This window comes from Daucus carota, chromosome 8 (assembly GCF_001625215.2).
Source record: "Daucus carota subsp. sativus chromosome 8, DH1 v3.0, whole genome shotgun sequence".
In the NCBI taxonomy this organism is placed as follows: domain Eukaryota; kingdom Viridiplantae; phylum Streptophyta; class Magnoliopsida; order Apiales; family Apiaceae; genus Daucus; species Daucus carota.
The window spans coordinates 23371833-23397715 of NC_030388.2; the positions used below are offsets into that span (position 1 = coordinate 23371833).

General features: G+C 31.7%; 1 protein-coding gene across 1 annotated transcript; it reads right to left on the reverse strand.

Annotated features, from left to right (window-relative positions):
- Positions 1 to 211: 211 nt before the first annotated feature.
- LOC108199381 (uncharacterized) lies at positions 212 to 6406 on the reverse strand. Its single transcript, XM_017367167.2, has 4 exons — positions 5921 to 6406; positions 4924 to 5039; positions 1809 to 2052; positions 212 to 1711 (listed from the first exon to the last, which is right to left on the reverse strand). Exons 1-4 carry the CDS (start codon positions 6263 to 6265, stop codon positions 380 to 382), a joined length of 2037 nt encoding a protein of 678 aa, XP_017222656.1. The 5' UTR covers positions 6266 to 6406; the 3' UTR covers positions 212 to 379.
- Between the last annotated feature and the right edge of the window lie 19477 nt (positions 6407 to 25883).

A 25883-nucleotide genomic window follows, 5' to 3' on the forward strand; every position in this document is an offset into this window, starting at 1 on the left:
TAAAGCTTCAAAAGTTCTTGCACGTCCAAGCCATCCATTTCAGCCTGTTTGAGAAGTTATTCCACACTTTAAAAAATCATTTCTTTTCCCTCACGGTTTTCAATTTAAGTAGATAAATATAGTTCTTTCCTGCAAACTTTGATAACCAAGATGGAAAAGATTTATATGTAAACCGAATTCTATGTCATGAATGACTGAAGCTATTATATAATTGAGCAAAAGATTAACAGATATCATCAAATAGAGCAATTTTGGCTACTTTGGCAACAGTTTAGAGTTTAAGTACGAATACTTACAGTTCATTACAGCCATTCTACACATATATCTACACTTTCCATCACAAAAACTCACATCTAAAAACAAAGCAAAGATCTAGCATTCAATCAACTAGTCCTCTTCCTTCATCATCCAGACAAGTCCCACCGGATCCACCTCCCCCCTGTTTCTCCAGCTGATCAACCATGTCACCTTGGCTAAGGCATCTATTAAATACACTGCTGCTTCCGACAGGCCTCTCAGACAGCGAAACCAAACTCATTGCAGCAATGCTGTTAGCAATGTTGCCAACATCACTGCCTCCTTCATATATACCCCTACTACCGTGAGCAAGTATACTTTGAGCTTCACCATTACTTGTTAAAACAGAGGGAAATACTGACATCAACTGTGAGTTAGTCTGGCTAGAACGACTGATCAACAGCCTCAATGTTTCCCTAGCACTGCTCTCAATCATCGAGTCACTAGCAGGAATTAATGGATGAGTTGGGTGCAAAGATGGTATTGAGGTTGAAATAGTAGGACCAGCACTCACCAGGTAAACAGGGCCTGACGAGCAAATGTCAATAACTGGAATGTGGACAATGGGATCACACATCAAAGGTGTGAACGTTGCAATTTGCTGTGATGATGCCATAGACAATGGCAACCTAACCAGTGGGTCAGGAAGAAACGGTGGAAAATCTAAAGAGGGAATTTCAGACAGCTTCAGAGGAGACTCACATGACAACAGATTAGAGGGCATAGAGGTAGAGAGAAGGGAAGAAAGAGGTGGCAAACAGAAAGATTCAGTTGAGGAGATAGGCAACTGTATAGGTTCCACTGCACATTGCAGCGTTGATGTGACAGGAGGACACCAGCAATAATACGGAGAAATATAGGACAACGGAATGTTCGATGCTGCTGAGCTTAGAGAAGGAAGTTCAGTAGATTTTCCAAGTGAATCTAGAAAACTTGATGTGAGAGATGAAATATTTTCATTGAACTCTTTAAGATTGTTCTCTTGATTTGCACCAGTTTGGTCCGAGTTGGTTTGTGACGGAGAAGAAAGGTTGTCAACCAAAGAAAGATGGCTTTCTCCACGACGCCTGAATTTATCTTTAGAAGCAATTTTCAAAGAGGATAAATTTCTTGGTAGACCCTCTTTGAAACTATTAGACCTCGGACTAAGACTACCCATATAGAATGCATTTGCTTTTCCAGCTTGATTGCCATAATGCCGCGGGCGTGCATGCTTGGTTGACGAGGTTGTAAATTGAACATCTAGCACATCTGAGGGAAGAGTAGTAGCTAAGGCTAGTGAATTTGTGTGATTTTGAGTCATTGTTGCCCCACCAAGGGAGGAGCGGAGCCGTGTCGCAAAACAACCAAGGCGAGACTCACTAATACCAGTTAATTCAGCAAGAGAGGGCTTCTTTGTCAGCAAATTGTTCAGCTAAAACAAGACCCAAAAGTAAGTAACTATTAACCAAAGGTATCTCAGGCTTGTGTCAGAACAAAGTATACTTATTACTTGAATTAAAGAAACTTACCTTGTCAATTAACTCGTCTCCAAGTAGCTTTGACTTTTCTGAGCACCAAAAATAAAAATTATCACATGAAGCGATCCTCATCACAAAAGATCGGCCAGATCTGTCTGCTGGGATTGTTTCAATCTCTACAGAGGTGCAATTTGAGCTGCTACTCAGGGTTGCTAATCTTTCTATCTGACCTTCATCGCCAATGAAAGAAATCCGCAGATTCGAAGTAGGCAAAAGAGTAAGGGTTAAATTCCCTCTGCAAAAATAAATTAGATTCTGCTTAGTAGCAATAATTAAGTGTATAAATAATAGTCAAGCTAATTCAACTACGCACACTAGTAATAAAATATGAATGATGCAAGTAAAATGTTTTCTGACTAAGATAAGATATAGGTGCGCACACTACATATATAGATGTGTGCAGATTTTATTTCATTGCCAAGCACACCTTGATTTAACAAGTTCAATGGTTATTAATTATATTCAAAGTTTGCTACGGTTACCAAAGCAAACAAAAAACTAAAATAAACTACAAAAAAATTATAATGAGAAAAGAACAAAACAAAGTAATCTCCCCTGAACACATTTAAATCTATGCACACACTACATATTCATATGTGCAAATTGTTTGTGGCCATCCAGCGTCACTAATTCACAAGTCATGCTTGGTACTCTATTTTATATCCATCTCTGGTAACGAGCACAGGGTCAGGAACAAAGTGTACATATTAAACAAAGACTTCACAGGAGAGAAATGGAATTTGTTATAATGATGAAGTACTCTATAAATTTTTTATCTCAATTATTATATAGTAAACAATCAACAATGTGTGTGTGTGTGTGTGTGTATTATTAATCTTAGCTTCGATATGATAGGTAGAACCCAAGTATTAATCATCAGCTAATTACTATATCGCAGAACCATTTTTAAATGCTAACAACTATAATGCTAACATGCAGCTACAACTTCAACTAAAATTGGGTGCCGCAATGATTCAATGGCTGCAGAGCACACATACTCACTGCAGAAACTAGAAAGCCACAAAATAATTTGTGATCTGTTTTCACTTTTCAGCAAATAAAACTTTAAATAGCATAAATATACTCTGTAGTCAACTCTTGGCAAATATTACTTGCAACTCCATTCAGCACATAAGTTAACTACCAAAGAAATATCCATATCATGGGAGCATGAAACTACCTTTACTCTTCTTAATTCAGAGATCATAATAGTTAACGTCCACTTTTACCTACAAGTCAAAAGACATATTTACTTGGAAGCATGAACATATGGTGACATCGATAAGCTGTAAATTGTAATACAAAAACCTGCAATTTCTAATCATTATAATCTAAACAAGCCTTCCAGCCATATTCAAACAATTTAAGTGGCAAGTAATGAGTAATACGATAACAAAATTCTACAGCAAATACATATAAGAAACCAAAAAAAAGGAAGTTGCTACTGGAAGCTGACAGGTACTGTTTGGTAAAGCATGACACGAAGTTAACTATATTGTTAATAATGTCACATTATTTCAGCAAATTTAATTGCTCTTGCTGATCCAAATCCTCTTGACAGAGAAGAACTATATTGAATCCATCCCATAATGACACAATATGTTGACTACACCAACCTTCATGTGGCGCCTCGTGTCAATATGCCTCACCTAGACATGGAAGGTTTCATATGAAGACGCAGTGGTCAACAAACCAACCAGATAGATCCAGCATGAAGTACATATAGGTCTGCGATTCAAGTACAAGAAACTGAAATATTCACCCTAAAAAAGTTTGGGGATCAGAACAATGGGCTTCCCAAGTTTATGAATTATCAGCCGAAGACAAGAACACAAACTATTTAAGTAACAAAAACTTAAAATCTGAGAGTTACCAAAACTATGCCCAAAGAAAGTTACTAACAGATATAGCAACTTACCGCCATAAAAACTCCATATTAATAGACAAAAATGTTTTCATGCAATTCAGAGCAGCAATATGGTTGACACTTAATTGTAGACTATATAAACCTGCGACTTAAGGTTATACACAGAGAGAATATAGGAAACAACACAAAGTTACAAATTTGTAAATATGAGATCACACAAGTTTATACTGAATAGGGAGTCTTATCATATAACACGTAGCTTAGAGCAAAGAAAAAGTAACTCCACAAAAAGGATAAATATATGAAATTCAAAAGTATTAAGATGTTTTTTAAGAACTTCATATTTTAGTCAACAATTTAAAGTCAAATTGTTGCAAGTTTCATAGAACACATATATCCAAGTATTATATTTTGCCAAGCAAAAAAGAAAACAACCAACATACCAAATTCATTTCTTTAAATTATATTCACCATTGGCAAGTACATATTATAAACTCGTGTTGTATTAGTATATGTGCTTATCCGATATTAAGCCAACTTTTTCACTCTAATCATAATCAGATAGGACTACATGACTTGCCTATAAAGTCTGTGCAAATACTGTGCATTCACATACTAGGTGAGAGGGACAGCGCTTAAGCCCAAACTACGTAAGATGTATAGCAGAAGAGTTCAAAAAGACGAAATGGTATTTGCAACTTAAACTGGTTGTAAGCTGATAATATGTTCTGTGGTGTGTCTATAGTCTACCACCATCTAACATAGGAGCACAAACAAGACCTCAAAACCACATAAAAGCACAAATTAGGGACTAAGGCTCTTTTTGTTTGGATGGAACGGAACGGAAATTTGTAATATTTTTTAAGTAATCCTGGAAATATTTGTTTTTTTTCATTCCTGCGTCCATTTTAAAGCTACCGATTTAAACTTAAACCCATACCTACCAATTAAGAAAAACAAAGCTCCTTTCTACTTATTTTTTCTTACCTTCATTAGGAAATCTGAACTTTTACTTAGGAAAAAAGAAAAGAAACTTCCACTCTTTCATTAATTCACTCTTACACCTTTAATATTGTATAGAACAATTCATTCCCTTCCTCACAAACAACCAAAGTATAAGGGCCAAATACAACCTCTCTATATGACATATCGAAAAGTGAAAACAAAAGCAAACACTTGACAGTTGGCAAACCAACTGCTGCATTCATACAACAAATGGGTCATGGTAAACACAATTACCTTGTACTGGTGGGGCACAAACGAGTCCCTTGCTTATCGATCTTTCCAACACGAATAGAAACCAGCGGGATACACAAACACCTAGCGAGCATTGCAACTTCTGATGGCTCAAAGTGCTGAATGGTAACAACAACAAGAAATTACTATATTTTCAATTTCAAAAGCAGCAAACAACACTACTATTTAAAATGATGTAAGCAGCATTCAAATACCATAATTGTACTAGAATAAACGATACTATAAACTGGTAAAAGCAGTGATTCCTCTAATCAGTCGACCCAACCAGGTAAACACATTACAATAAATATAATTCAATTCTAACAAGCTATATGCTTCTATTTTAAGTTGAGCAACTTGATATGTTGTGATCATCAGACAAATCATACAGAACAGTCACAGCCTTCTTCTTTTATTATGATACTTGCATTCTTTTAAGGTTCATACAAAAGCTTAACATTCTTCTGCGATCGTAAACATTTTAACCTGCTATAAATTTAATTAAAATCGTGATACTAATCCTTCGAAAAGCAGTACCAAATCCTAACAACAGCTTCCTTTCATCAATCGCTTAATCCGCTTGTATGACTCTAAATCCAATCATCAACTTAATCAATTACAATGATGCGATCAAATCACAAAACCTTTGAATTCATTCACTAGTAACATAATTTCTCACAAAAACCAATCAAATATACTTCAACCTGCCACAAATTTCAATCAGCTTTTCAATTAATCCTAATACCTCAAAATATAACAGATTAACCCAATACAATTACATTAAACATAAATCAATTCACGATTAACATAATTTCACACAATTCTCAGCTATCAACATTAATCAATCAAACATACTTCAACCAGTCAGAATATCAATCAAATTTCCAATACCAAATCCTAATAACTCAAAATATTGAATTCATATCAATTAACCGATTAAACCGCTAGAACGACAAGAAACCGACAAGAAACCGAAAACACGAAAGATCAACATCCTCACCTGATTAAGCTGTGCAAGCAAACAATCATCCGCAACGCCGCCCGATCCATTCCGCTTCAACATCGGCTTCAATCGCTCATCCGCACGACACGCTCCCATAACCTGCATATCCAAAGCTTGTAGCCACTGTAAAACATTCTCCTCTCTAAACAACAAATCATCATCTCCTTCCTCAACCAACACATCATTCAATCGCTCAATCAATCCGTTCTCCTCGCCAGATCTCAAATCTCTCCTCGAATTCATCGAATCAATCGAATCATCAATCGATGATCCATTCAAATCGGTGTTAATCTGATCTCTTTTGTTATCATTCGATGATTTTTGTTCGTCTTTTCTGTCCATTTTGTGAATAGAAACCCTAGTTTTGAAGATTGTGCGTGTGTTGTTTTGTGGATATCAGAGAGATGAAAATGGAAAAGATAAGAGAATGATTATTATAGAAAGAAGGGAGAAAAAGATCTTGCGGATTTTAAAGATGCCTTTGAATTGGGTTTATTATTGGGTTGGGATCCGGGCGGTTTTGAACTGGACGATGGGCCCAATGACGCAGCCAATAGTGGTGCTGTTTGAGATGCTATTTTTGGTTGGATTGACATGTGGTAGTGATTGCTGATGTGTATACATGTGGATTTGTGGTCGAAGTTTAAAGAAGAAAACAATTGTGTACAGTGAAGAAAAAGACTATGCTACTCCCTTCGTCCCACCAGGTTCTTTACGTTACTTTTCGGCACGCATTTTAAGGCTCCTATAAAGTATACCTACATTATATATATATTTTTAAAAAAAATCTTGAAAAAAAGTTTGATGTCTAAACTTTTATTCAGAAAAAAAATAATTTTAAAAAATATTATTGACCTATTCTTTATAAGAGCCTCAAAATGCGTGCAAACAGTGAACGTAAACTACCTGGTGGGACGGAGGGAGTAATTATTTTTGGGTGATGGACTCGATTAATGTAAGGTATGGTTACTATTTTTACTAGCTTATAACCCGTGCAAGACACGATAGCTTTTTAATTATTTATAAATTTTTTAAATATATTTTTAATGTTGCAAAAAAATTTAATTTATAAATAATAAATCAAAACTTTCAATAAAATAAAATTTGAAATTATGATTTGTTTGTAAGTTAGAACTGTTGTAAATACATCATCATAATCATTAATGGGTTCAAATACACCATTGTAATCAAGTTTTACTCCTCTAGGGCTAATCAGTTAGCATGCGGTGGTTTAGCCTCTCTGTTTATGCTGTTCGAAGATTCTATCAGTTTGTTCTGCCGCGTGATTCTGATTTTTTCGGGTTTGATCTCGATCGGCTTTCTTGCCCTTCAATTAGCTCCAGTTCTGTGGAGGGTTGCCCTTCAATTAGATCCGATCGTGCATCATGATAATGGAACGGGAAGAGGAGTGCTGGTGATTCTTTTCCAACAAATATGATACACATGTATTCTAATCGTCGCGTTAGGGCTCATCTACGGATTGTACATGTCAAGATTTCGACATTCAAAAGCAAAGGTGTACTTTTTCCGATTCTCAATTTACATGTTTATGTGACTATTTGTTTTCTTAGTATATTCAATACTTTATGTTTTTGAAAGTTTTGATGTGATATTCGGATTTTCTCTTTAAGTTTGTATTTGTGCGCGATTATCAATTGTTGTACGTGTTGTTTTATGTCATAATTTTGTCTTTTTTATTTATCTGGTAGATGAGAATGTCGGTGAATTGTAGTCAAACTTATGATGTATATTAGGTGCTTAATATGTTGTTTTCTTATCAATTTTTTGAGTCAAGTTTTATTTGCAATTGTGTTTTATGATCTTCTAAGTTAGAATTTGTTCATCTTGTTAGTGACTTGATGAGATATGGGGATGGTTGGTGATGATAAGATGGCAGTATCAATCAGCGTGATTTTGAAAATATTTTCATTAATTTTATTGCATGATTAAAGGCTTTGCTTTGTAAAATTAGTAAGGTTTTTGGCCTCTTTTATTAAATTAAATTGGCTTTAATAGTAGTTATTGCAGTTTAAATTTTAGTTTTAAATGGTAAGTTGACTCACTTGATTGGTGTTAACTTTTGAATTTTATTTTTTCTTGAATAATTGCTTGTATTTATATGCTCTAAATGCTTTAATTCTCATTGATTGGAGTTTAATGCATTATGTTAACTGGTGTATATTGATTTGCAGTCTTTATTTGGTTTTTATTTGTACCATTTATTGGTGGCCATGATTGATGGCGTATATTCTTGGCCTAATAAACGGCAATTCAGTGCCATTTTGTTGGCTTGTTTATTACATTTTATTTAATTTGTTACTTAAAATTTTAGATATTTTTTGAAGATTGCAATTTTATATATTAATACTTTTATCATTAATTATTTATCTTGTGATATATCTAGCCAAAGGGTCCCCCTTGGTTAGATATTTTTTTTTCTGTTTTCTTTCTTATATTATCTTCTTTTTTTGTCGAATTATTTTTATATTTATCATTTCATTTACTTTTACCATCTTTTGATTTGATAAACTATATTGATTTTATTTATTTAATTTATTATAATTTCTTGTTATTAATGAATTGTATTTGTTTCAGGTAGCGTGGTCTTACAAGTTGGGACATTTCTTTTCGGACATTAAGGTCTTATTGTCTAAACTTCTGGAGACATTTTCATGTCTTTCGGTTAGATGATAAGCTTTTTTGAATGAAAGAAACTCCTCGGAGTATTGGCGTTTTATCGATACGAGCAAGTGTATTTTCTGTCAAAAAAAAAAAGTCATTCATTTTCTCGTATGTATCATGTCAAAGTATTAAATTATTTCTATCAAATTTTAATAAAATTTTGAGTTCAATATATGAGGCCAACTTTTATTAGATTATATTTATAAATGTATTTTATATTAAAATTATTATAATGTGATTTAAATATTTTTCTAAATTATGATTCTAAATTAAAATTGATAAACATAAGAAAAGGAATCATAAACATGCAATATTCTGTAGAATCTGTTTTGAATTAGGAAAAAGTTCTTGTATTCGTTTCTCACATAAATCCGACTTAATAATATATATTATATAAAAATTGTAACGATGCTATTTATATATATATATATATATATATATATATATATATATATATATATATATATATTTGAAACAAATGGTGCGATTTATATGATTCTACAAATAAAACTGGTAAGAAATATTTATTTTACTTAAAAAAATCATAAACACATGAAAAAAAAAAGAATTTGTTTTAGATTCGGAAAAGGAATCATATACATGTGCTTGTTTGGTATCAATGGGAAGTTATTTTTTATAGTAACTTCTACTTCCTATCTACATTAAATATCAGGGAAGTAACACAAACGTGTTTGGTTAGACATGTTGGATATTTTACTTCGCGCATATTATTTGTTTGTATTTTTCCCTTTTTGGATAATATATTTTCATAATCATAATGTCTTTTATTATAATTAAATAATAAATATCATTTTTTGATAAAAATAATAATCATACAAAATTTATATGACTTTTAAAAATTACTCCAAATTATTTAGCAATAGTCCATACTAATAATTACACAAAAAATTAAAATTAATTAATAGTATTTTTTATTTTATATAAAATTTGTATATAAAGTTATAAGCAAATTAATTATTCAAACTTATTCCTGACTCTAGATTGGATTATATTTTATAAATTTTTGACAAAATAGTATTATTAATATGTAACCGTTTTCCTATTTTTTTTAAATTAAAAGAACATATTCTATATTTTTAATGAATAAATATAATTCAACAATATAATTTTGAGTTACATATAATAATAATAATAATAAATAATAGTCTCTAAAAATTTTAATATTTAACTTTTTTACTATTATAGGTATAAATTTTAAAATTGTTTATATATTTTCACATGTATACATTAAAGTTAAATGAGTGATCAGGGGGAGTAGGTAAGTAACTTCCTAGGTTTTACAGGTATTACAACTTCCCAGCAAGTTGGACTTCCTGTGTTTTTGGTAAACCAAACAACCTGATGAATTGTCATTTCCCGACCATTTAGAATACCTCAAGAACTTCCTGTCAAGGAAACGAGCTCTAACTATCAGTTGACTTATTAGACAGAAGTTAATTTTCTTGATAAGCTTTTGGACAATAAAATCATACGACCAAATTATCTCTCTTACACTTATTATATATAAATAAATATATAATTGGAAACATTATGAATTCTCTGGGAACTTCTATGGTAAATGAAATATATAGAATTGTGATCAAAAAATATTACAAAGTCCCGGTAGGATCAGTTGGGTTATTGACATATCCAAATTCAAGTTATTTTTAAAATTCAAATCCAAATTTAATTGCTTTTCATAAATTAAATTCAAATTCAAATTTAGTTTTTTTCATAAATTAAATTCAAATCCAATCAGTTTTCATATATCAAATCCAAATCCAAAATCTTGAATTTTAAAAAAATAATTAGTATTATAGATATTTTATCTTTGATTTTCTCGCACTTGAATAACATTTAATTTATATTTAAATTACATTCATAGTAAAGTATTACACATTAATAAATCTCAAATCATATTTAATAATTTTTAAATAAAAATCTCCGGAGTCTAAATGTTAAAGTTACTCCCTCCATCCCAGCCAATTCTTTACGTTTGGTTTGGGCACAGAGGTTAAAAATATGTATAAAGTAGTGAAAAAGAAAAAGAAAAGTGGGTGAAGTGATATGACCAATTAATTTTTAATGTATAAAAAAGAGCTAATGGAGTAAAAGTACTGTGAAAATAGAGGAAAAGTTGGGTAGTGATGGGACCCATTGACTATTTTTGGTAAGTTTTGAAATGTAAAGAATTGGATGGTACATCTCAAAAAAAAACTGTAAAAAATCTGGTGAGACGGAGAGAGTATTCATTAATTTAATAAAAAGGACACCATCACCCAAAAATATACACATTCGCACCAATCTATATATATTATAAGCAAAATTATGTATATTTAAAATTGAAAAAAGTAAATTAGTATATTATAAGAAAAATAAAGTATATTTGAAATTCAAAAAAAAATACATTAATAATTCATAAATTTATCCCAAACTGCTATTATATTTTGAATAAGACAACTAAATGTATTATTTGGTCGGAGCTTTTTTCTTAACTTTTATTCTGTTTATAGGTCAAAATCAGTTTATTCATATTAAACGTAGAAATATGTTATAAGTCAATTTTTGACTTATAAACCAGAATATGAAAAATTAAAAATCATATTAATATATTAATATCTTTTAAATAATAAACATTTCTTTTAAATAAATAAAATCGTGCACACGATTGGATAGCACAAGGGTTCGACTCTGGCTCAGCCCGAAAATTATCAGAACATATACTAATCTGTAAGGCATATAAGCCCGCATTGTAAAAAAACAAAATCGTGCACATTTTCATATATTAATATCTCAACTAGCACTGTAGCCCGTGCAAGGCACGGGCCTGTGCTTATATGCGTGATGATTTTTATTGTTCCGACATTCGAGCGGTATGGACACGTTTCTAGTTTAAAGTAATGCATTATGAAGAACTAATTTATGTATTTTTTGTAATTATCATTTCATATTAAAACTTAAGATCACCATTCTGTGTCTTGTGGAGAAACTTTGGCATCCAGTCCAAACTTACTTTGTTTTATTGAAATTTTTTAGCGTAGTTCCATTTCAACTATTTGTTACTGTTCGAAGGTATAAATAAGTTATTTCTACACCCTTTAATCGACCTGAACAACATATACGGACCCCCACCCCCACCCCCAACCCCAACCCAACCCCAACCCCAACCCCAACCCCAACCCTCATTACTAATGGAATATCCTTCACTATTTTATTAAAAATGGAACGAAATGATTTTGTTTGATAATTTCAAACACGTAAGCTGAACAACTAATAATATCATATTTATCTTGTACATATCACTGCCAATCAAATTATTTTAACCAAAAATTTTGATCCCACTTCAAATATACCCCCCTTTCCAACTGATGGTCTGAACTTACGCCTGGGCATTATTCATCCTGTTGAAAAGATGCATCATAAATATCACACTGATATTCCTATATCATTGGAGTATCACCTAATATACAACTGGTTGTGACATATGATCATCATGATACTCCTCCTACAGTGGAGTATCCTGTGGTATTTAAGGCACTTATTACTTAATATTCATATTTTGGTCCAATATTGCTGAAAATTGGCTATTTTCACAAACATTGATCCAATAATTTAATTTGTCATATAAATATATATATATATATATATATATATATATATATATATATATATATATATATATATATATATATATATATATATATATATATATATATATGTTACTCCACTCCCAATAGGGTATCACACTGCTACTCTTCTACCCGTGGAGTATCACCATAATACGATATTTCTCTGGTTGTGACATATTATTATATGAATCCTCTTACAGACAAATATTTTATAGATATATTATCATCTTGCCTACAAGAAACCTTTTTTGTAAAAGATATGATTGACTGTATAAATGAAAAAAAAATATGATTTGATTACTTTACGCATCTAATTTGATAATTTCAAACACGTAAGCTGAACAACTAATAATATCATATTTATCTTGTACATATCACTGCCAATCAAATTATTTTAACCAATAATTTTGATCCCACTTCAAATATACCCCCCCTTTCCAACTGATGGTCTGAACTTACGCCTGGGCATTATTCATCCTGTTGAAAAGACGCACCATAAATATCACACTGATATTCCTATATCATTGGAGTATCACCTGATATACAACTGGTTGTGACATATGATCATCATGATACTCCTCCTACAGTGGAGTATCCTGTGGTATTTAAGGAACTTATTACTTAATATTCATATTTTGGTCAAATATTGCTGAAAATTGGCAGTTTCGCAAATATTTATCCAAGAATTTAAGTAATCTTATATATATATATATATATATATATATATATATGTGTGTGTGTGTGTGTGTGTGTGTGTGTGTGTGTGTGTGTGTTAATCCACTCCCAGTGGGATATCACACTGATACACCTCTACCCATGGAATATCACCATGATACGATACTCCACTAATTGTGGCGTATCTTCATGTGAATCTTCTTGTCGCCAAATATTTTATGGATATTTATGACCCTTTATATTGACTATTCATATTTTGGTTTGTTGAGGCAAGAGCTAGTATGATGGGTATTTAGGGCATTTGTTATTAAATTTTCATATTTTGGTTAAATGTTGTTGAAAATTGATTATTTTTTATGCAACCGACGTATTACTATGATATTACTCTACTAGCGGAGTATCATATTGATATTCAATTGGTTATATCGTATCATCATGAAACACCTCTAGCGATGAAGTATCTTGTCGGTATATAGGTACCTTATTATTAAATATTCATATTTTAGTCATATAATGTGTTTTTAAATATTATTAAAAATTTATATTTTGACTGTAAATTAATTATTCAGTTGTAAATGTTTGATGATAAATTAATTAATTAGCCATTAATAATCAACATATTATTTAGAAATCTGGGTCATGTTCAGCTTAGGACCCTTAGCCAAAAAACTCTTGGAACCCTTGGCCTTATTTCTGGTATTATTAACGTTCTATAGTAGAACTGCACATGCAAAAACGTCGTGTTTATGTATTATATTTCAAAATTATTTTTGAGCACACAATGATGCAAAAAAACATATATTTAGATTTAGATTCTGAAAATTCATTTAAAATTCAGGGTTCTGCAACAGAACTTTAATGGTTCTAAGTATCAACGCGACCCTAATATATTACTCCCTCTGTTTTTTATTATTTGACACTAAAGTAATGCATTATCAAGAACTAATTTATGTATTTTTTGTAATTATCATTTCAAATTAAAACTTAAGATCACCACTCTGTGGCTTGTGGAGAAACTTTGGCATCCAGTCCAAACTTACTTAGTTTTATTGAAATTTTTTAGCGTAGTTCCATTTCAACTATTTGTTACTGTTCGAAGGTATAAATAAGCTATTTCTGCACCCTTTAATCGACCTGAACAACATATACGGACCCCCCCCTCCCACCCCCACCCCCACCCCCACCCCAACCCCAACCCCAACCCTCATTACTAATGGAATATCCTTCACTATTTTATTAAAAATGGAACGAAATGATTTTGTTTGATAATTTCAAACACGTAAGCTGAACAACTAATAATATCATATTTATCTTGTACATATCACTACCAATCAAATTATTTTAATCAAAAATTTTGATCCCACTTCAAATATACCCCCCTTTCCAACTGATGGTCTGAACTTACGCCTGGGCATTATTCATCCTGTTGAAAAGATGCATCATAAATATCACACTGATATTCCTATATCATTGGAGTATCACCTGATATACAACTGGTTGTGACATATGATCGTCATGATACTCCTCCTACAGTGGAGTATCCTGTGGAATTTAAGGCGCTTATTACTTAATATTCATATTTTGGTCAAATATTGCTGAAAATTGGCTATTTTCACAAATATTGATCCAATAATTTAATTTGTCATATAAATATATATATGTTACTCCACTCCCAATAGGGTATCACACTGCTACTCCTCTACCCGTGGAGTATCACCATGATACGATATTTCTCTAGTTGTGACATATCATTATATGAATCCTCTTACAGACAAAAATTTTATTGATATATTATCATCTTGCCTACAAGAAACCTTTTTTGTAAAAGATATGATTGACTGTATAAATGAAAAAAACAAATCTGATTTGATTACTTTAAGCATCTAATTTGATAATTTCAAACATGTAAGCTGAACAACTAATAATATCATAATTATCTTGTGCATATCACTACCAACCAAACTACTTTACCCAATAATTGTGATTCCACTTCAAATATACCCCCCATTTCTAACTAACGGTCTGAACTTGCGCTTGGGACATTAGTCTTCCTATTGAGAAGAAACATCATAAAGTATCAAACTGATATTCTTCTATCATTGGAGCATCACCTTTACATACAACTTATTGTGACGTATCATCTTGATACTCCTCCAACAATGGAGTATTTTGTGGGTATTTAAGGCCCCTTCTTACTTAATATTTATATTTTGGTCAAATATTGCTGAAAATTGGCAGTTTCGCAAATATTTATCCAAGAATTTAATTAATCTTGTGTGTGTGTGTGTGTGTGTGTGAATCCACTCCCAGTGGGATATCACACTGATACTCCTCTACCCGTGGAGTATGACCATGATACGATACTCCACTGATTGTGACGTATCTTCATGTGAATCTTCTTGTAGCCAAATATTTTATGGATATTTATGACCCTTTATATTGACTATTCATATTTTGGTTTGTTGAGACAAAAGCTAGTATGATGGGTATTTAGGGCATTTCTTATTAAATTTTCATATTTTGGTCAAATGTTGTTGAAAATTGATTATTTTTTAATGCAACCGACGTATTACTATGATATTACTCTACTAGCGGAGTATCATATTGATATTCAATTGTTTATAGCGTATCATCATGAAACACCTCTAGCGGTGAAGTATCTTGTCGGTATATAGGTACCTTCTTATTAAATATTCATATTTTAGTCATATAATGTGTTTTTAAACATTATTAAAAATTTATATTTTGACTGTAAATTAATTATTCAGTTGTAAATGTTTGATGATATAATTAATTAATTAGCCATTAATAATCAACATATTATTTAGAAATCTGGGTCATGTTCAGCTTAGGACCCTTAGCCAAAAAACTCTTGGAACCCTTGGCCTTATTTATGGTATTATTAACGTTCTACAGCAGAACTGCACATGCAAAAACGTCGTGTTTATGTATTATATTTGAAAATTATTTTTGAGCACACAACGATGCAAAAAAACATATATTTAGATTTAGATTCTGAAAATTCATTTAAAATTTAGGGTTGTGCAACAGAACTTTAATGGTTCTAGGTATCAACGCGACCCTAATATATTACTCCCTCTGATTTTTATTATTTGACACTTTGGCTTTTGACACACACTTTTAAATCCTTTGATCGGGTAATTAAAACTATTATTTTTAATTACTTTATTCTGATTAAAAATATATAATCAAAATTTTAATTCACAAAAAAAAAATCAGTCAAAAATAATATTTTTAACTGCCCGGTCAAAACACTTGTATGTGTCAAAAGTCAAAATGTCAAATAAAAAAAAAACAGAGGGAGTAGATACTATATATATTAATCATATATACTAATCATAAGCTATTAATTATATATATTAATCATGCATATTAATTACAATCATTAAGTGCAAGCTATCAAATATTTGTTTTAATGAAATAGAGGGTTAAAAAGTAATTTCATATGAGGATTAAAATGTTGATGTTGGGCTATTATATATATAAAGATTCTGGGCCATGATTCAAATAATCAAAATACTACCGATAGACTTGTTCAGTTGCCTTTTTTTCTGAGGTCGCATTCCCTTGAGAGAAACCAATGTAGCTGGCACCCTGGTTGGTGGAGGAGTTGGGGCAAAAATCAGCTCTTCAGAACCCAATTTGCAAACACGATAACCTTTTATACCATTTGTATAGAAGTCATCAGCATAGACTAAGAAATCCTCCTCATTCCGTTGATATATCTGAGGAATCTGCTTCTTCACACGAGGAATCGCATTATTCAGATTAGGCAAGGGAATTAAGATGGTGTCAGCCCATGTCTGTGTCTTGTAATCTTCCAATATGCACACATTTAGTTTTTCTTCTGAAACAAACGATAATGCTGGCTTGCCTCGCCAAAGCTGTAAATTAATCTCGCGATACTCAAGACTTAAGGTGTGTGGCGCATTAAGAGTTGTACATGCCTGGTGGACTAGATCCACGCAGAGGATCACAGCGTTGCCTGACTCGACGTTATGTAAAGCAGGCATTAATAAGATACCAGCTTCTTCCATGACACAACGTTTGCCATCATATTCTTGCAGTCTGTTGGCCTCGTCGTATCCTGGAATGTCGAGTGTTCTCCAAGAGAGATTTTTATCAGGACATGGATCAGTACTCTGACATCCAAGATCAAGAATTTCAAAATTAACTTTCTTTTCTAATCTGTCAGAGTATAAGGAAACCACATTATAAGAGTTTGTAGCCGAATTGAGAAAGATCCTCATGACAATGACTCCCTCATGCGGAAGGGGAAGATCAAGTACACGCTTTATTGCTGGATTACATATTCGATATTTGGTTGCTGGCAACCAATAATTTATCCTCAAAGATGAGGCTCGGCATAATCCTTCCACTAGTAAGCCTCTACATGAAAAAGGAGATAGGTACCTGAACTTACGTTTTGCCATGCGCCTTTGAGGATCAAAACGCCTAATGGTGAAAATAATAGCGTCATGCTCAATGATGTGAAACCTCAATCCATTGTGTAGCCTAAATCCATTTTGTAGCGCAAGCATGTCTATGAATTCTCTGTTCTTAACTAATGCAGCATTCCATGCCTTGCACACAGATTCACATCTCAACAAATACTTAACTTCCAACCAACTTAAGATCATACACAAGATTTCTTCAGGAAGAAAGAGAGCAACATTCGTCTGGAAGAATAATTCTCTGTTTCCCATCCTTGCTGCTTTACTTTTCTTTTACTTTTTTAAATTTTAATTTTACCTTCCAAGAGCTGAAAACCTGATATGAACAAAAAAAGATAGGTAATGTTAAAAAAAAATCTATCGGTGTAGAAAATTACAGTCACATGCTTAAAGGTATTGAAATTTATGATCATCGAGAATTAACCTTAATGTTCTTTCTGAGTTTTTTTTTATGGAAAAGTAAAGAAAGTGATGATTTAAAATCTTTTCATGAGTTATTTATAATCTCTAGTATCAACTCTATGACAGACAGTCCATGATTCATTGTGAAACTCAGATAAAAGCGCAGAAAGGGTATAGCCTATGGGTAGGAATAAGATCCAAATAATATTTGCAAAACAGTTCATAACTTTATGTGCCTAGATTCGGCTATTTAATTTTGGGTCAGTTCATGTAAAATTGAAAAGAGAACCCTGAGCATGAGAACTATGCCTGAAACAAAAGTACAAACAAAGCATATGTATTACAAGGTAAAAACATGCACATCAAAACCTATAAATCTATAATGTATAAAATTCGACGACTGAAACACAGAAATTGACGTTTTAAGATCTGTACCTTAAGTTGCTGCGAGGAACTTTTTCTTTGATAATAGCAGCTGTGAGGAACTTGATACAAGGGAAATTTAGGTTCATCTGACGTCCTTATAAATATGTATTTATGGCAATAAATTAGGTATTGTCCGGAAAATTTTCAATAAAAGAAAATTTCCAAAAGGAAAACATATGCAATTGGTATGCTTCTCGATATATAATTTGGGCAGTTTGACATGTGTTATTTGTTGGATATAAGAACTTAATTATGGTTCCTAAAAAAAAAGAACTTATTTATGGTGAATTGGTGATTAGCATTTATATTACAATTTTTTATTATTAAAAATGTTCTAAAAATTAGGGTTTGCAGTTTTGAGAGTCGACTCCAAGTTCTAACCCCCACTTCTCCGCTTTTCATCCTTCATCCTCTCTGATTAATCATCTTCGTTCTTCCATCTTCTCTCGTATTTTTTAGTTTTATCAATAAAACCAAGATCTAATCCTTTTGGGTGAGTTCTTGTTGAGTACCTTGTCATCAAGGTCGTGCCCATCTTTTGGGATGTTTGTGTCTGTTTTGACGTTTCTGTGTGTTTTGTTATGGGTCTCGGTAATGTTTCCAAGAAGGAGTTACATGATATTTTGGGTAATCCGTGAGGCTTGTATCAGATATGGCACGGTGGTGAATATCGTAAGAGCTCCACTTTCACGACATAAAATTGTTCATCTTTTGGGGTCATTTGTTGATCCAATATCGGTTGATGTAACTGATAATTCTGAACATTGGGCTACAGATGCTGCTGCTTATGTGAAGGTCAATTGCGATGCTATTATGTTCACAACTGATATAGGTTGGATTGTTCGAGATTTGATTGTAATAATTTTTAGTATAAAGAATTTAAATATTCTATCTGTTAAACGATCTGAAAACAAAGCGGCTATATGTTTAGCTCGTTTTTTGTTTCTTAATCAGGTTGTAATTGACAGTTCGAGGGTTTGTCTCGGCTGAGTTTCAGTTATCTATTAAAATTTTTTGCTTTTCGTCAAAAAAAAAAAAAAATATTTAAAGGGTGTACTCGATTGAGATTTTAAAAGATTTTTTTTCATTCCTAAAATATGAGGATATTGAATTGGTATTGTTTAAAATCTATTAAAATCTTAGGTATTCAATTGGGATTTTAAATTATGCTACAAAATCTGATGGTATTCAATTAGGATTTTAAATTATACTTAAAAATCTGATATTGGTATTCAATTAGGATTGTTTAAATTAAATCCATTAAAATCTAATGGTATTCATAAATAAATACTAATAGATTTTTTTGACTTGGCAAAAAAAAAATAGATTTTTTTGAATTTATATAACAATAGATTTTTTAGGATTTTTTAGTGAAATCACAATCGAATACACCTTTTGATATGTTTTTAGTATTCATTATTCACCGAAAAAACACTTGTCTTCTTAAATTTATACAAACATATATCTTTTAGAATAGAAGAATTTCTTATAAAAAAAACGTTATGATTAACCTGTGACCTAAAGACACAAGATAAGTGGAGTAATTATTACTCCCTCCGTCGTCCCTATTTATCTGTCCTCTTTGTAAGTAAAAATTTGTCCTTATTTATCTGTCCATTTATATTTTCAAAACTAATTTAATGATAGTTTTTCAAATATATCTCCATAATTATTGGTATTGTCATTAAATAGACTTGTCATTATTGTTATTACGGATTTTTTAGTATATACATGTCTACGTACATACATTGACAACCACTTTTTGACTAAATGGAGAATATTTATTGGCTAAAATCTGATTAATAATCATGACTTGTGCATGCACAAAAATCATGAACAATAAAAACCCTACACCTCAACAAAAAGTATTCCACGTCCCGATTTCTGTCTTGTTTGTCGTTTTGTGATGAATTTGACCAAATTTTGATTGATAATTAATTATTATTCTTACATGATCTTGAAAATTGAAAAGTAACATTTTAAAGTAGAATAAATATAGATTCTAGTTATATATGTTTTATAATTTTTTTCAATTATTTTATATATATAAATTGCAGTTAAAATTTGATCAATTTGACCACAAAAATTCAAACAAGACAGATAAATTGGTATGGAAGAAGTAGTTGTCTGCTCATGGAAAAGAAAAGAACCTGTTATTATAATCTCATTAAAATAAATCAGATCTTTTGAAATCAAAGGTCCGATTGTGTTTTCCTGTCTCGCTTTTTGGCGTGTGTTGATTTAGTACTCAATTTCTGGGTGATTCCGCGTTGTTATATTTGTGGTTGTTATGACTTTCTGTGTTAGCAATGAGAATGATCTGAATGGAGTTTTGGGAGATCTGGCTTATCGCATCATTAATACTTTCGGTATGTCTATAGCTGGCTCCCGCTCCCGGAATGTAGATAGCTAGGGTATGATTGGAACGGTGGCGATCGCATGTGCTCACCTTTCACAAATTATAGTTGTTCATTATTCGAGGACTCTTGTTCCTCATTGCTTAGTTTTTACAACTGAATCGCCTGAACACCGCAACACCCATGGAACTATTGTGAAGGTCAATTGTGAAGCTACCATTTTCGGGATTGATGTAGGCTGAATTACTCAAGAAGTCTTTGTATGCCTTTTCAGTTTGAAGAATCCTTGGATTCAGTGTGTTAAGCATTCTGGAAACAATGCGGCTATTTGTTTAGCTCGTTTTATTGTGTATCAACCTGATTGCAATGTCAGTTGGGAATTTGTCCCGACTATACTTGTTTAATTTAGTGGAATGAATTTGCATTTTGAAAAAAAATAAAAATAAAGCGATTAGGAGCGGGTTTGTTGTAATTTCCTATAGGCTATAGCTAGTGCGTTGACCTTCTGGAGGGTTTCAATAATGTTTCCTAGCCGGAGAAACCCGGGTCGGTAGGAACTTCAAGCTCTACCCAAGATACACTGCCGGTTTGTTCCGCTTGTTTGTGTAAATAGGTATAAGCATTTTTTGAAGCTGAAAATATTAGCTTTTTTTTTAGAGTTTCGAATTATTTTTTTTGCTAATTAGAGGTTCCACTTCTTTTCCAAACACTTTATCAGCTTATTTACTTCTCATTTTCACTCCATTTCTTCACTTTAAGCAAGAAGTTGAGCTAACCCAAATGACCTCACAATATGAAAGTCGAGCTAACCCAAACAGCCCCACCACACGGATGAGAATAACCACAAACAAAAGGCAAACACACGCGTGAATCAACTTTACCACCATCATTGTACAATGCAACCACATAATATCACACGGTTATGTGAAAATATACTGATTTATAGCTGTTTTGATTTATAGCTGTTTTTACCTGTTTTGTAAAACTGACGTCCATCTCACATGCATGTCCCTATACCATAAATTATACTTGGGTTTTTGTCACTTACAATGACTTTTCTTAGGAGTACATTTTTTTCAACCAATGTAAGATGTCACCAAGGAAAAAAACAGAAAGTAAAAAAAAAAAAATTGAACTATTATTAATATTTTACATAACAAAACCCTTTTTATGACATAAAGTACATTTATTTAATTTATTTTTTAAACATGGCCTAATTTGTAAATTATATTAATTCAACTCGTTTTTAGAGGCTAACCTAACTTTTGGGATACGGATGTTTTGACTTTATTATGTAATTGACTTTATTTAAATATAATTTAATTTCATATGACTCATGTATTATATAAGTTATAGAGTAATATATAATATTATATTATTAGTTAAGCTCATAATCAAAATTGCTATTTTTTGTATATAAAATCAATATCTAACAGCTAACTACTCATATCGCCACACCCATTTAGATATTTGAATTATAAAGAATTAACAACATACAACATTTGCTAAAAAAAAAAAAAAAACTAACATACAACATCATACATCATACACATTGAATAATAGTATAATTCACTTACTCTATTACAGACTGATAATTAATATCACATGCATATAACAAAGAAACATACACCAGAAACATAAACTAAGTAACATAAGTATATAACTTGCCAACATCCATGATCCAACCAGTGATACAATATCATCATTCACTATTGGTCATTTCGTTATCATCTTCCGTCCCACCACACGTCATCACCAGCGTCCATCACCCACCTCCTCACCACCACCGCCCTCATCGCCGCGTCGTCATCATCATCATCACCGTCACTGCCATCATCTTCATCACTGCCATCATCTCCATCGTCGTTGTCATCGTCTTCATCGGTGTTGATGATCAAATTGTCATTCTCTAATCTGTAATGCTTGTAAAAATGTGAATGTATCTGCTCATAATTATCATCAAACTCAAAACCGTCTTCAAGGAAGGCGATATGTTGGTGCGGTGGCTGTGTTCGAAGTGCAGCAAGATCTATCATCTCATTTCCATGAGTATGATAATAATGAAAATGAGCATAATAATGGTGATGACAAAACTGTAGAGAATAATTCATTTCATCTTCATTGTTTTGGCCATTATCCGCATTTTGGTTATTTCCTTGAGGGTGAACATTGAAGTGATTAAAGAGAAACATATTTCCTGGAGGTATATCAGCTAAATTTGTTTGTAAGAGAAGTTGTCTATGCTCATGTATAATTTGAAGTGGTAGTTGCACTATACCAATAAGTTGTATATGAATATTGTAGTGATAGTGGTAATGGTGATGCACGGGAGGAGAATAACTAGGAGGAGCATTATGATTTTGATAGGGATGCATAATAGAGGAAGCAGGAAGATAGATGAGGATGAAGCAGGAAGATAGATGAAATGAACTGAAGCATGTTGCCAATACTATATATAGATGGATATAAAAATTTTGATTGGTGGGTAGGTATTTTCAAACTTTTAGTATTTTATTTATTGTTTTAGTTAATAATAATATTATATTTTATTAAATGGCTAATATTATAAACATGTATAAGCCAATAAATTAAAAATAAATATTAATAGTTTTAAACAAAATTTTATTATGACACATGCAAATTCATATTAACATATTCTTAAAAAACTATATATTAAAATATAAGTAATAATATAAAAAATCAAAATCAACCCATATATATGCATGGACAACAAAATTACTGTTATTTTCAAAATATTTCTGATTATTTTATAGCTATATTATAAACAAATACTATATCATACATTTTATTAATTTAAAGAAATTGTTGTTCTAGAAGCTCTAGATCTCGAGCAATAATAATTGATATTATAAATTCGAGGTAAAACTCCACGCTCCCCCAACAAGAGTTTACCAGCACAGAAAACCAAAATTTGATTTGCATGAAAATGGTATAGACCCTCAACGAGCCAAACAGGCCGAAGCAAATTTTTTGCATGAAAATGCATGCGGACCTGCGGAGTGCGTACATGGCCACATGGTACATCAGTACCTAACAATTAGGCCTGGCAATTTGACACGTAACACGCTAACACGAAACGAAACGACACGAAAAAAATGGATACGGGTTTTGATTTTCGATACACGAAACACGAAAGTACACGAACACGAAATTACACGATAGATTTCGTGTCGGATATGGGTTTTCATTTGGGGTACACGAAATACACGAAAGTACACGAAATATTTGTAGATTATATATATTATATATATGTAATGATATATTAAATATATAATTGAGTATAAAGTATATATTTATATGTATGTGTGGGTATATATTGTAGATACATTAACAAATTTATAAAGAATTGTATATAAGTATAATATATATTATTCACAATTAATAAATTAATAGAGGAAAATAAATATTAAATCCATTTTTTTATTAAAAAATATATTAATATTTATATATATAATATACACGAAAAGTACACGAAATATACACGAAACGATTCGAAACGGATACGGGTTTCAAATTAGGTACACGAAATTAATAACGGACGGATACGGGTTTCACCTTCGAGTACACGAAACACGAAAATACACGAAATGAAAGTACACGAAACGAAACGATTGCCACCTCTACTAACAATGATCCATACAATAATAATGACCGGGGTTCATGAAAAATTAAATGAAACTGAAAATTTCGGTTAATCGGATTGATTTCGAGTCGATTTCGGATCAAGCTAAAATCATTTAAAATTAAATGAAACAGAAAATTGAAGTTATTAGAAACGAAATTCTAATTTCGGATCATTCGGGTCCATTTCATGTCAAACGGGTGATTTTCGAATCACTTTTCTGATTTTATCTCAGTAAGTCGGATTCCGGATTCGGGTCGGGTTCGAGTTGGGTTCAGGTCATGTCTGATATGACCAAGACTCAAATATCTTATTTTATTTTGTTCTTCGCTCGAGTATGCATGTGTCATGTGTGTGATGGTATTACCGGGTCGCGCCCTTCTATTATTACTTGATTTCTGATTTATATCAGCTTTAGCCTATATATACATAAAAAATTTTGATACAATCACGATGACTCCCTTCCACAATATATTTTCTTACGATGACTCCTTTTAGGAAGGAGGAAGTATTTCTTAAACATCTTCAAGTATGTGTTTAAGTAATGTAAGAAAATTGAATACAAATGAGTAGGTATGAATATATTTCAAACATGTACCTCGTAACATCTTTATAAATTAGTGGTATTCTTTTAATTTATATAAAATTTTAATCCTATTTAAATGTTAAGTCATTAATATACCGATATTTTACTATAGCTAGAAAATCTCCACTGTGTTGTCTAAATTGGACCTGAAAAGAAATTCTGTAAAATTTGTTGAATCTGAAATATATTGTACTTCGATGGACGAAGATGGGCTAGTTATAATGGTTGATTATCTTTTTAAAATAATATAAATATAATTATTAATAATAAGATAAATTATTTAATATGATAATGGTTGGTATGTTATTTCACACTCCTATATATTCCATAAATATAAACAGCATCAAGAATTATAACTATAAACAAAAATTTCGTATCGCTACAATAATTTACACATATTATTTATAAATTTTATTATTGATATCGTAGCGTAAATTTTTAGTCAGGAAAAGGAATAGGTTGAAGATGATCTTCATTCTTCCTCCTAATTTCTCATGGAGCTCTAGCCTCTACGAACTAGATTAAAAGATTTAATAGTAATGAATAAACGACAAAACAATGTTACAAATTTTTTTTGCATAGTAATTCCACACTCCATCAGCAACAAAGTTTAACTGCACAGAAAATGAGAATATGTTTTGCATGAAAATGGGTATAGACCTTTAACGAGCCAAGAAAAACTTTTTTACATAAATATGAGCAGATTTCTGACAAAAAAATTTTGCATTGAAAGGAACACGAACTCTCAAGCAATTTTTTCAAAAAAAAATTGGACAAACTGGCATGGGATTGCATTGGAACGGGGTGTTCATCTCTTTAAAATACTAGGGAATTATGCCCGCGTTACGCGAGCTCCCGTACAAAAGCTGAAAATTTTACAAAATTTGCGTACTTAATACATTTGCGAAATGTATATTCTCCCATTAAAATTATTATTATTATGAATAGAACACTTACTTCGATTTTAGTTAAGAATTTGGAAGAAATAGAATGACATTTGCCAAATTTTTAGCAAATATGATTACTATTTTTACTATTGGTTATAAATGATTACATCAGTATTATAATCATTATTAAAATATGCT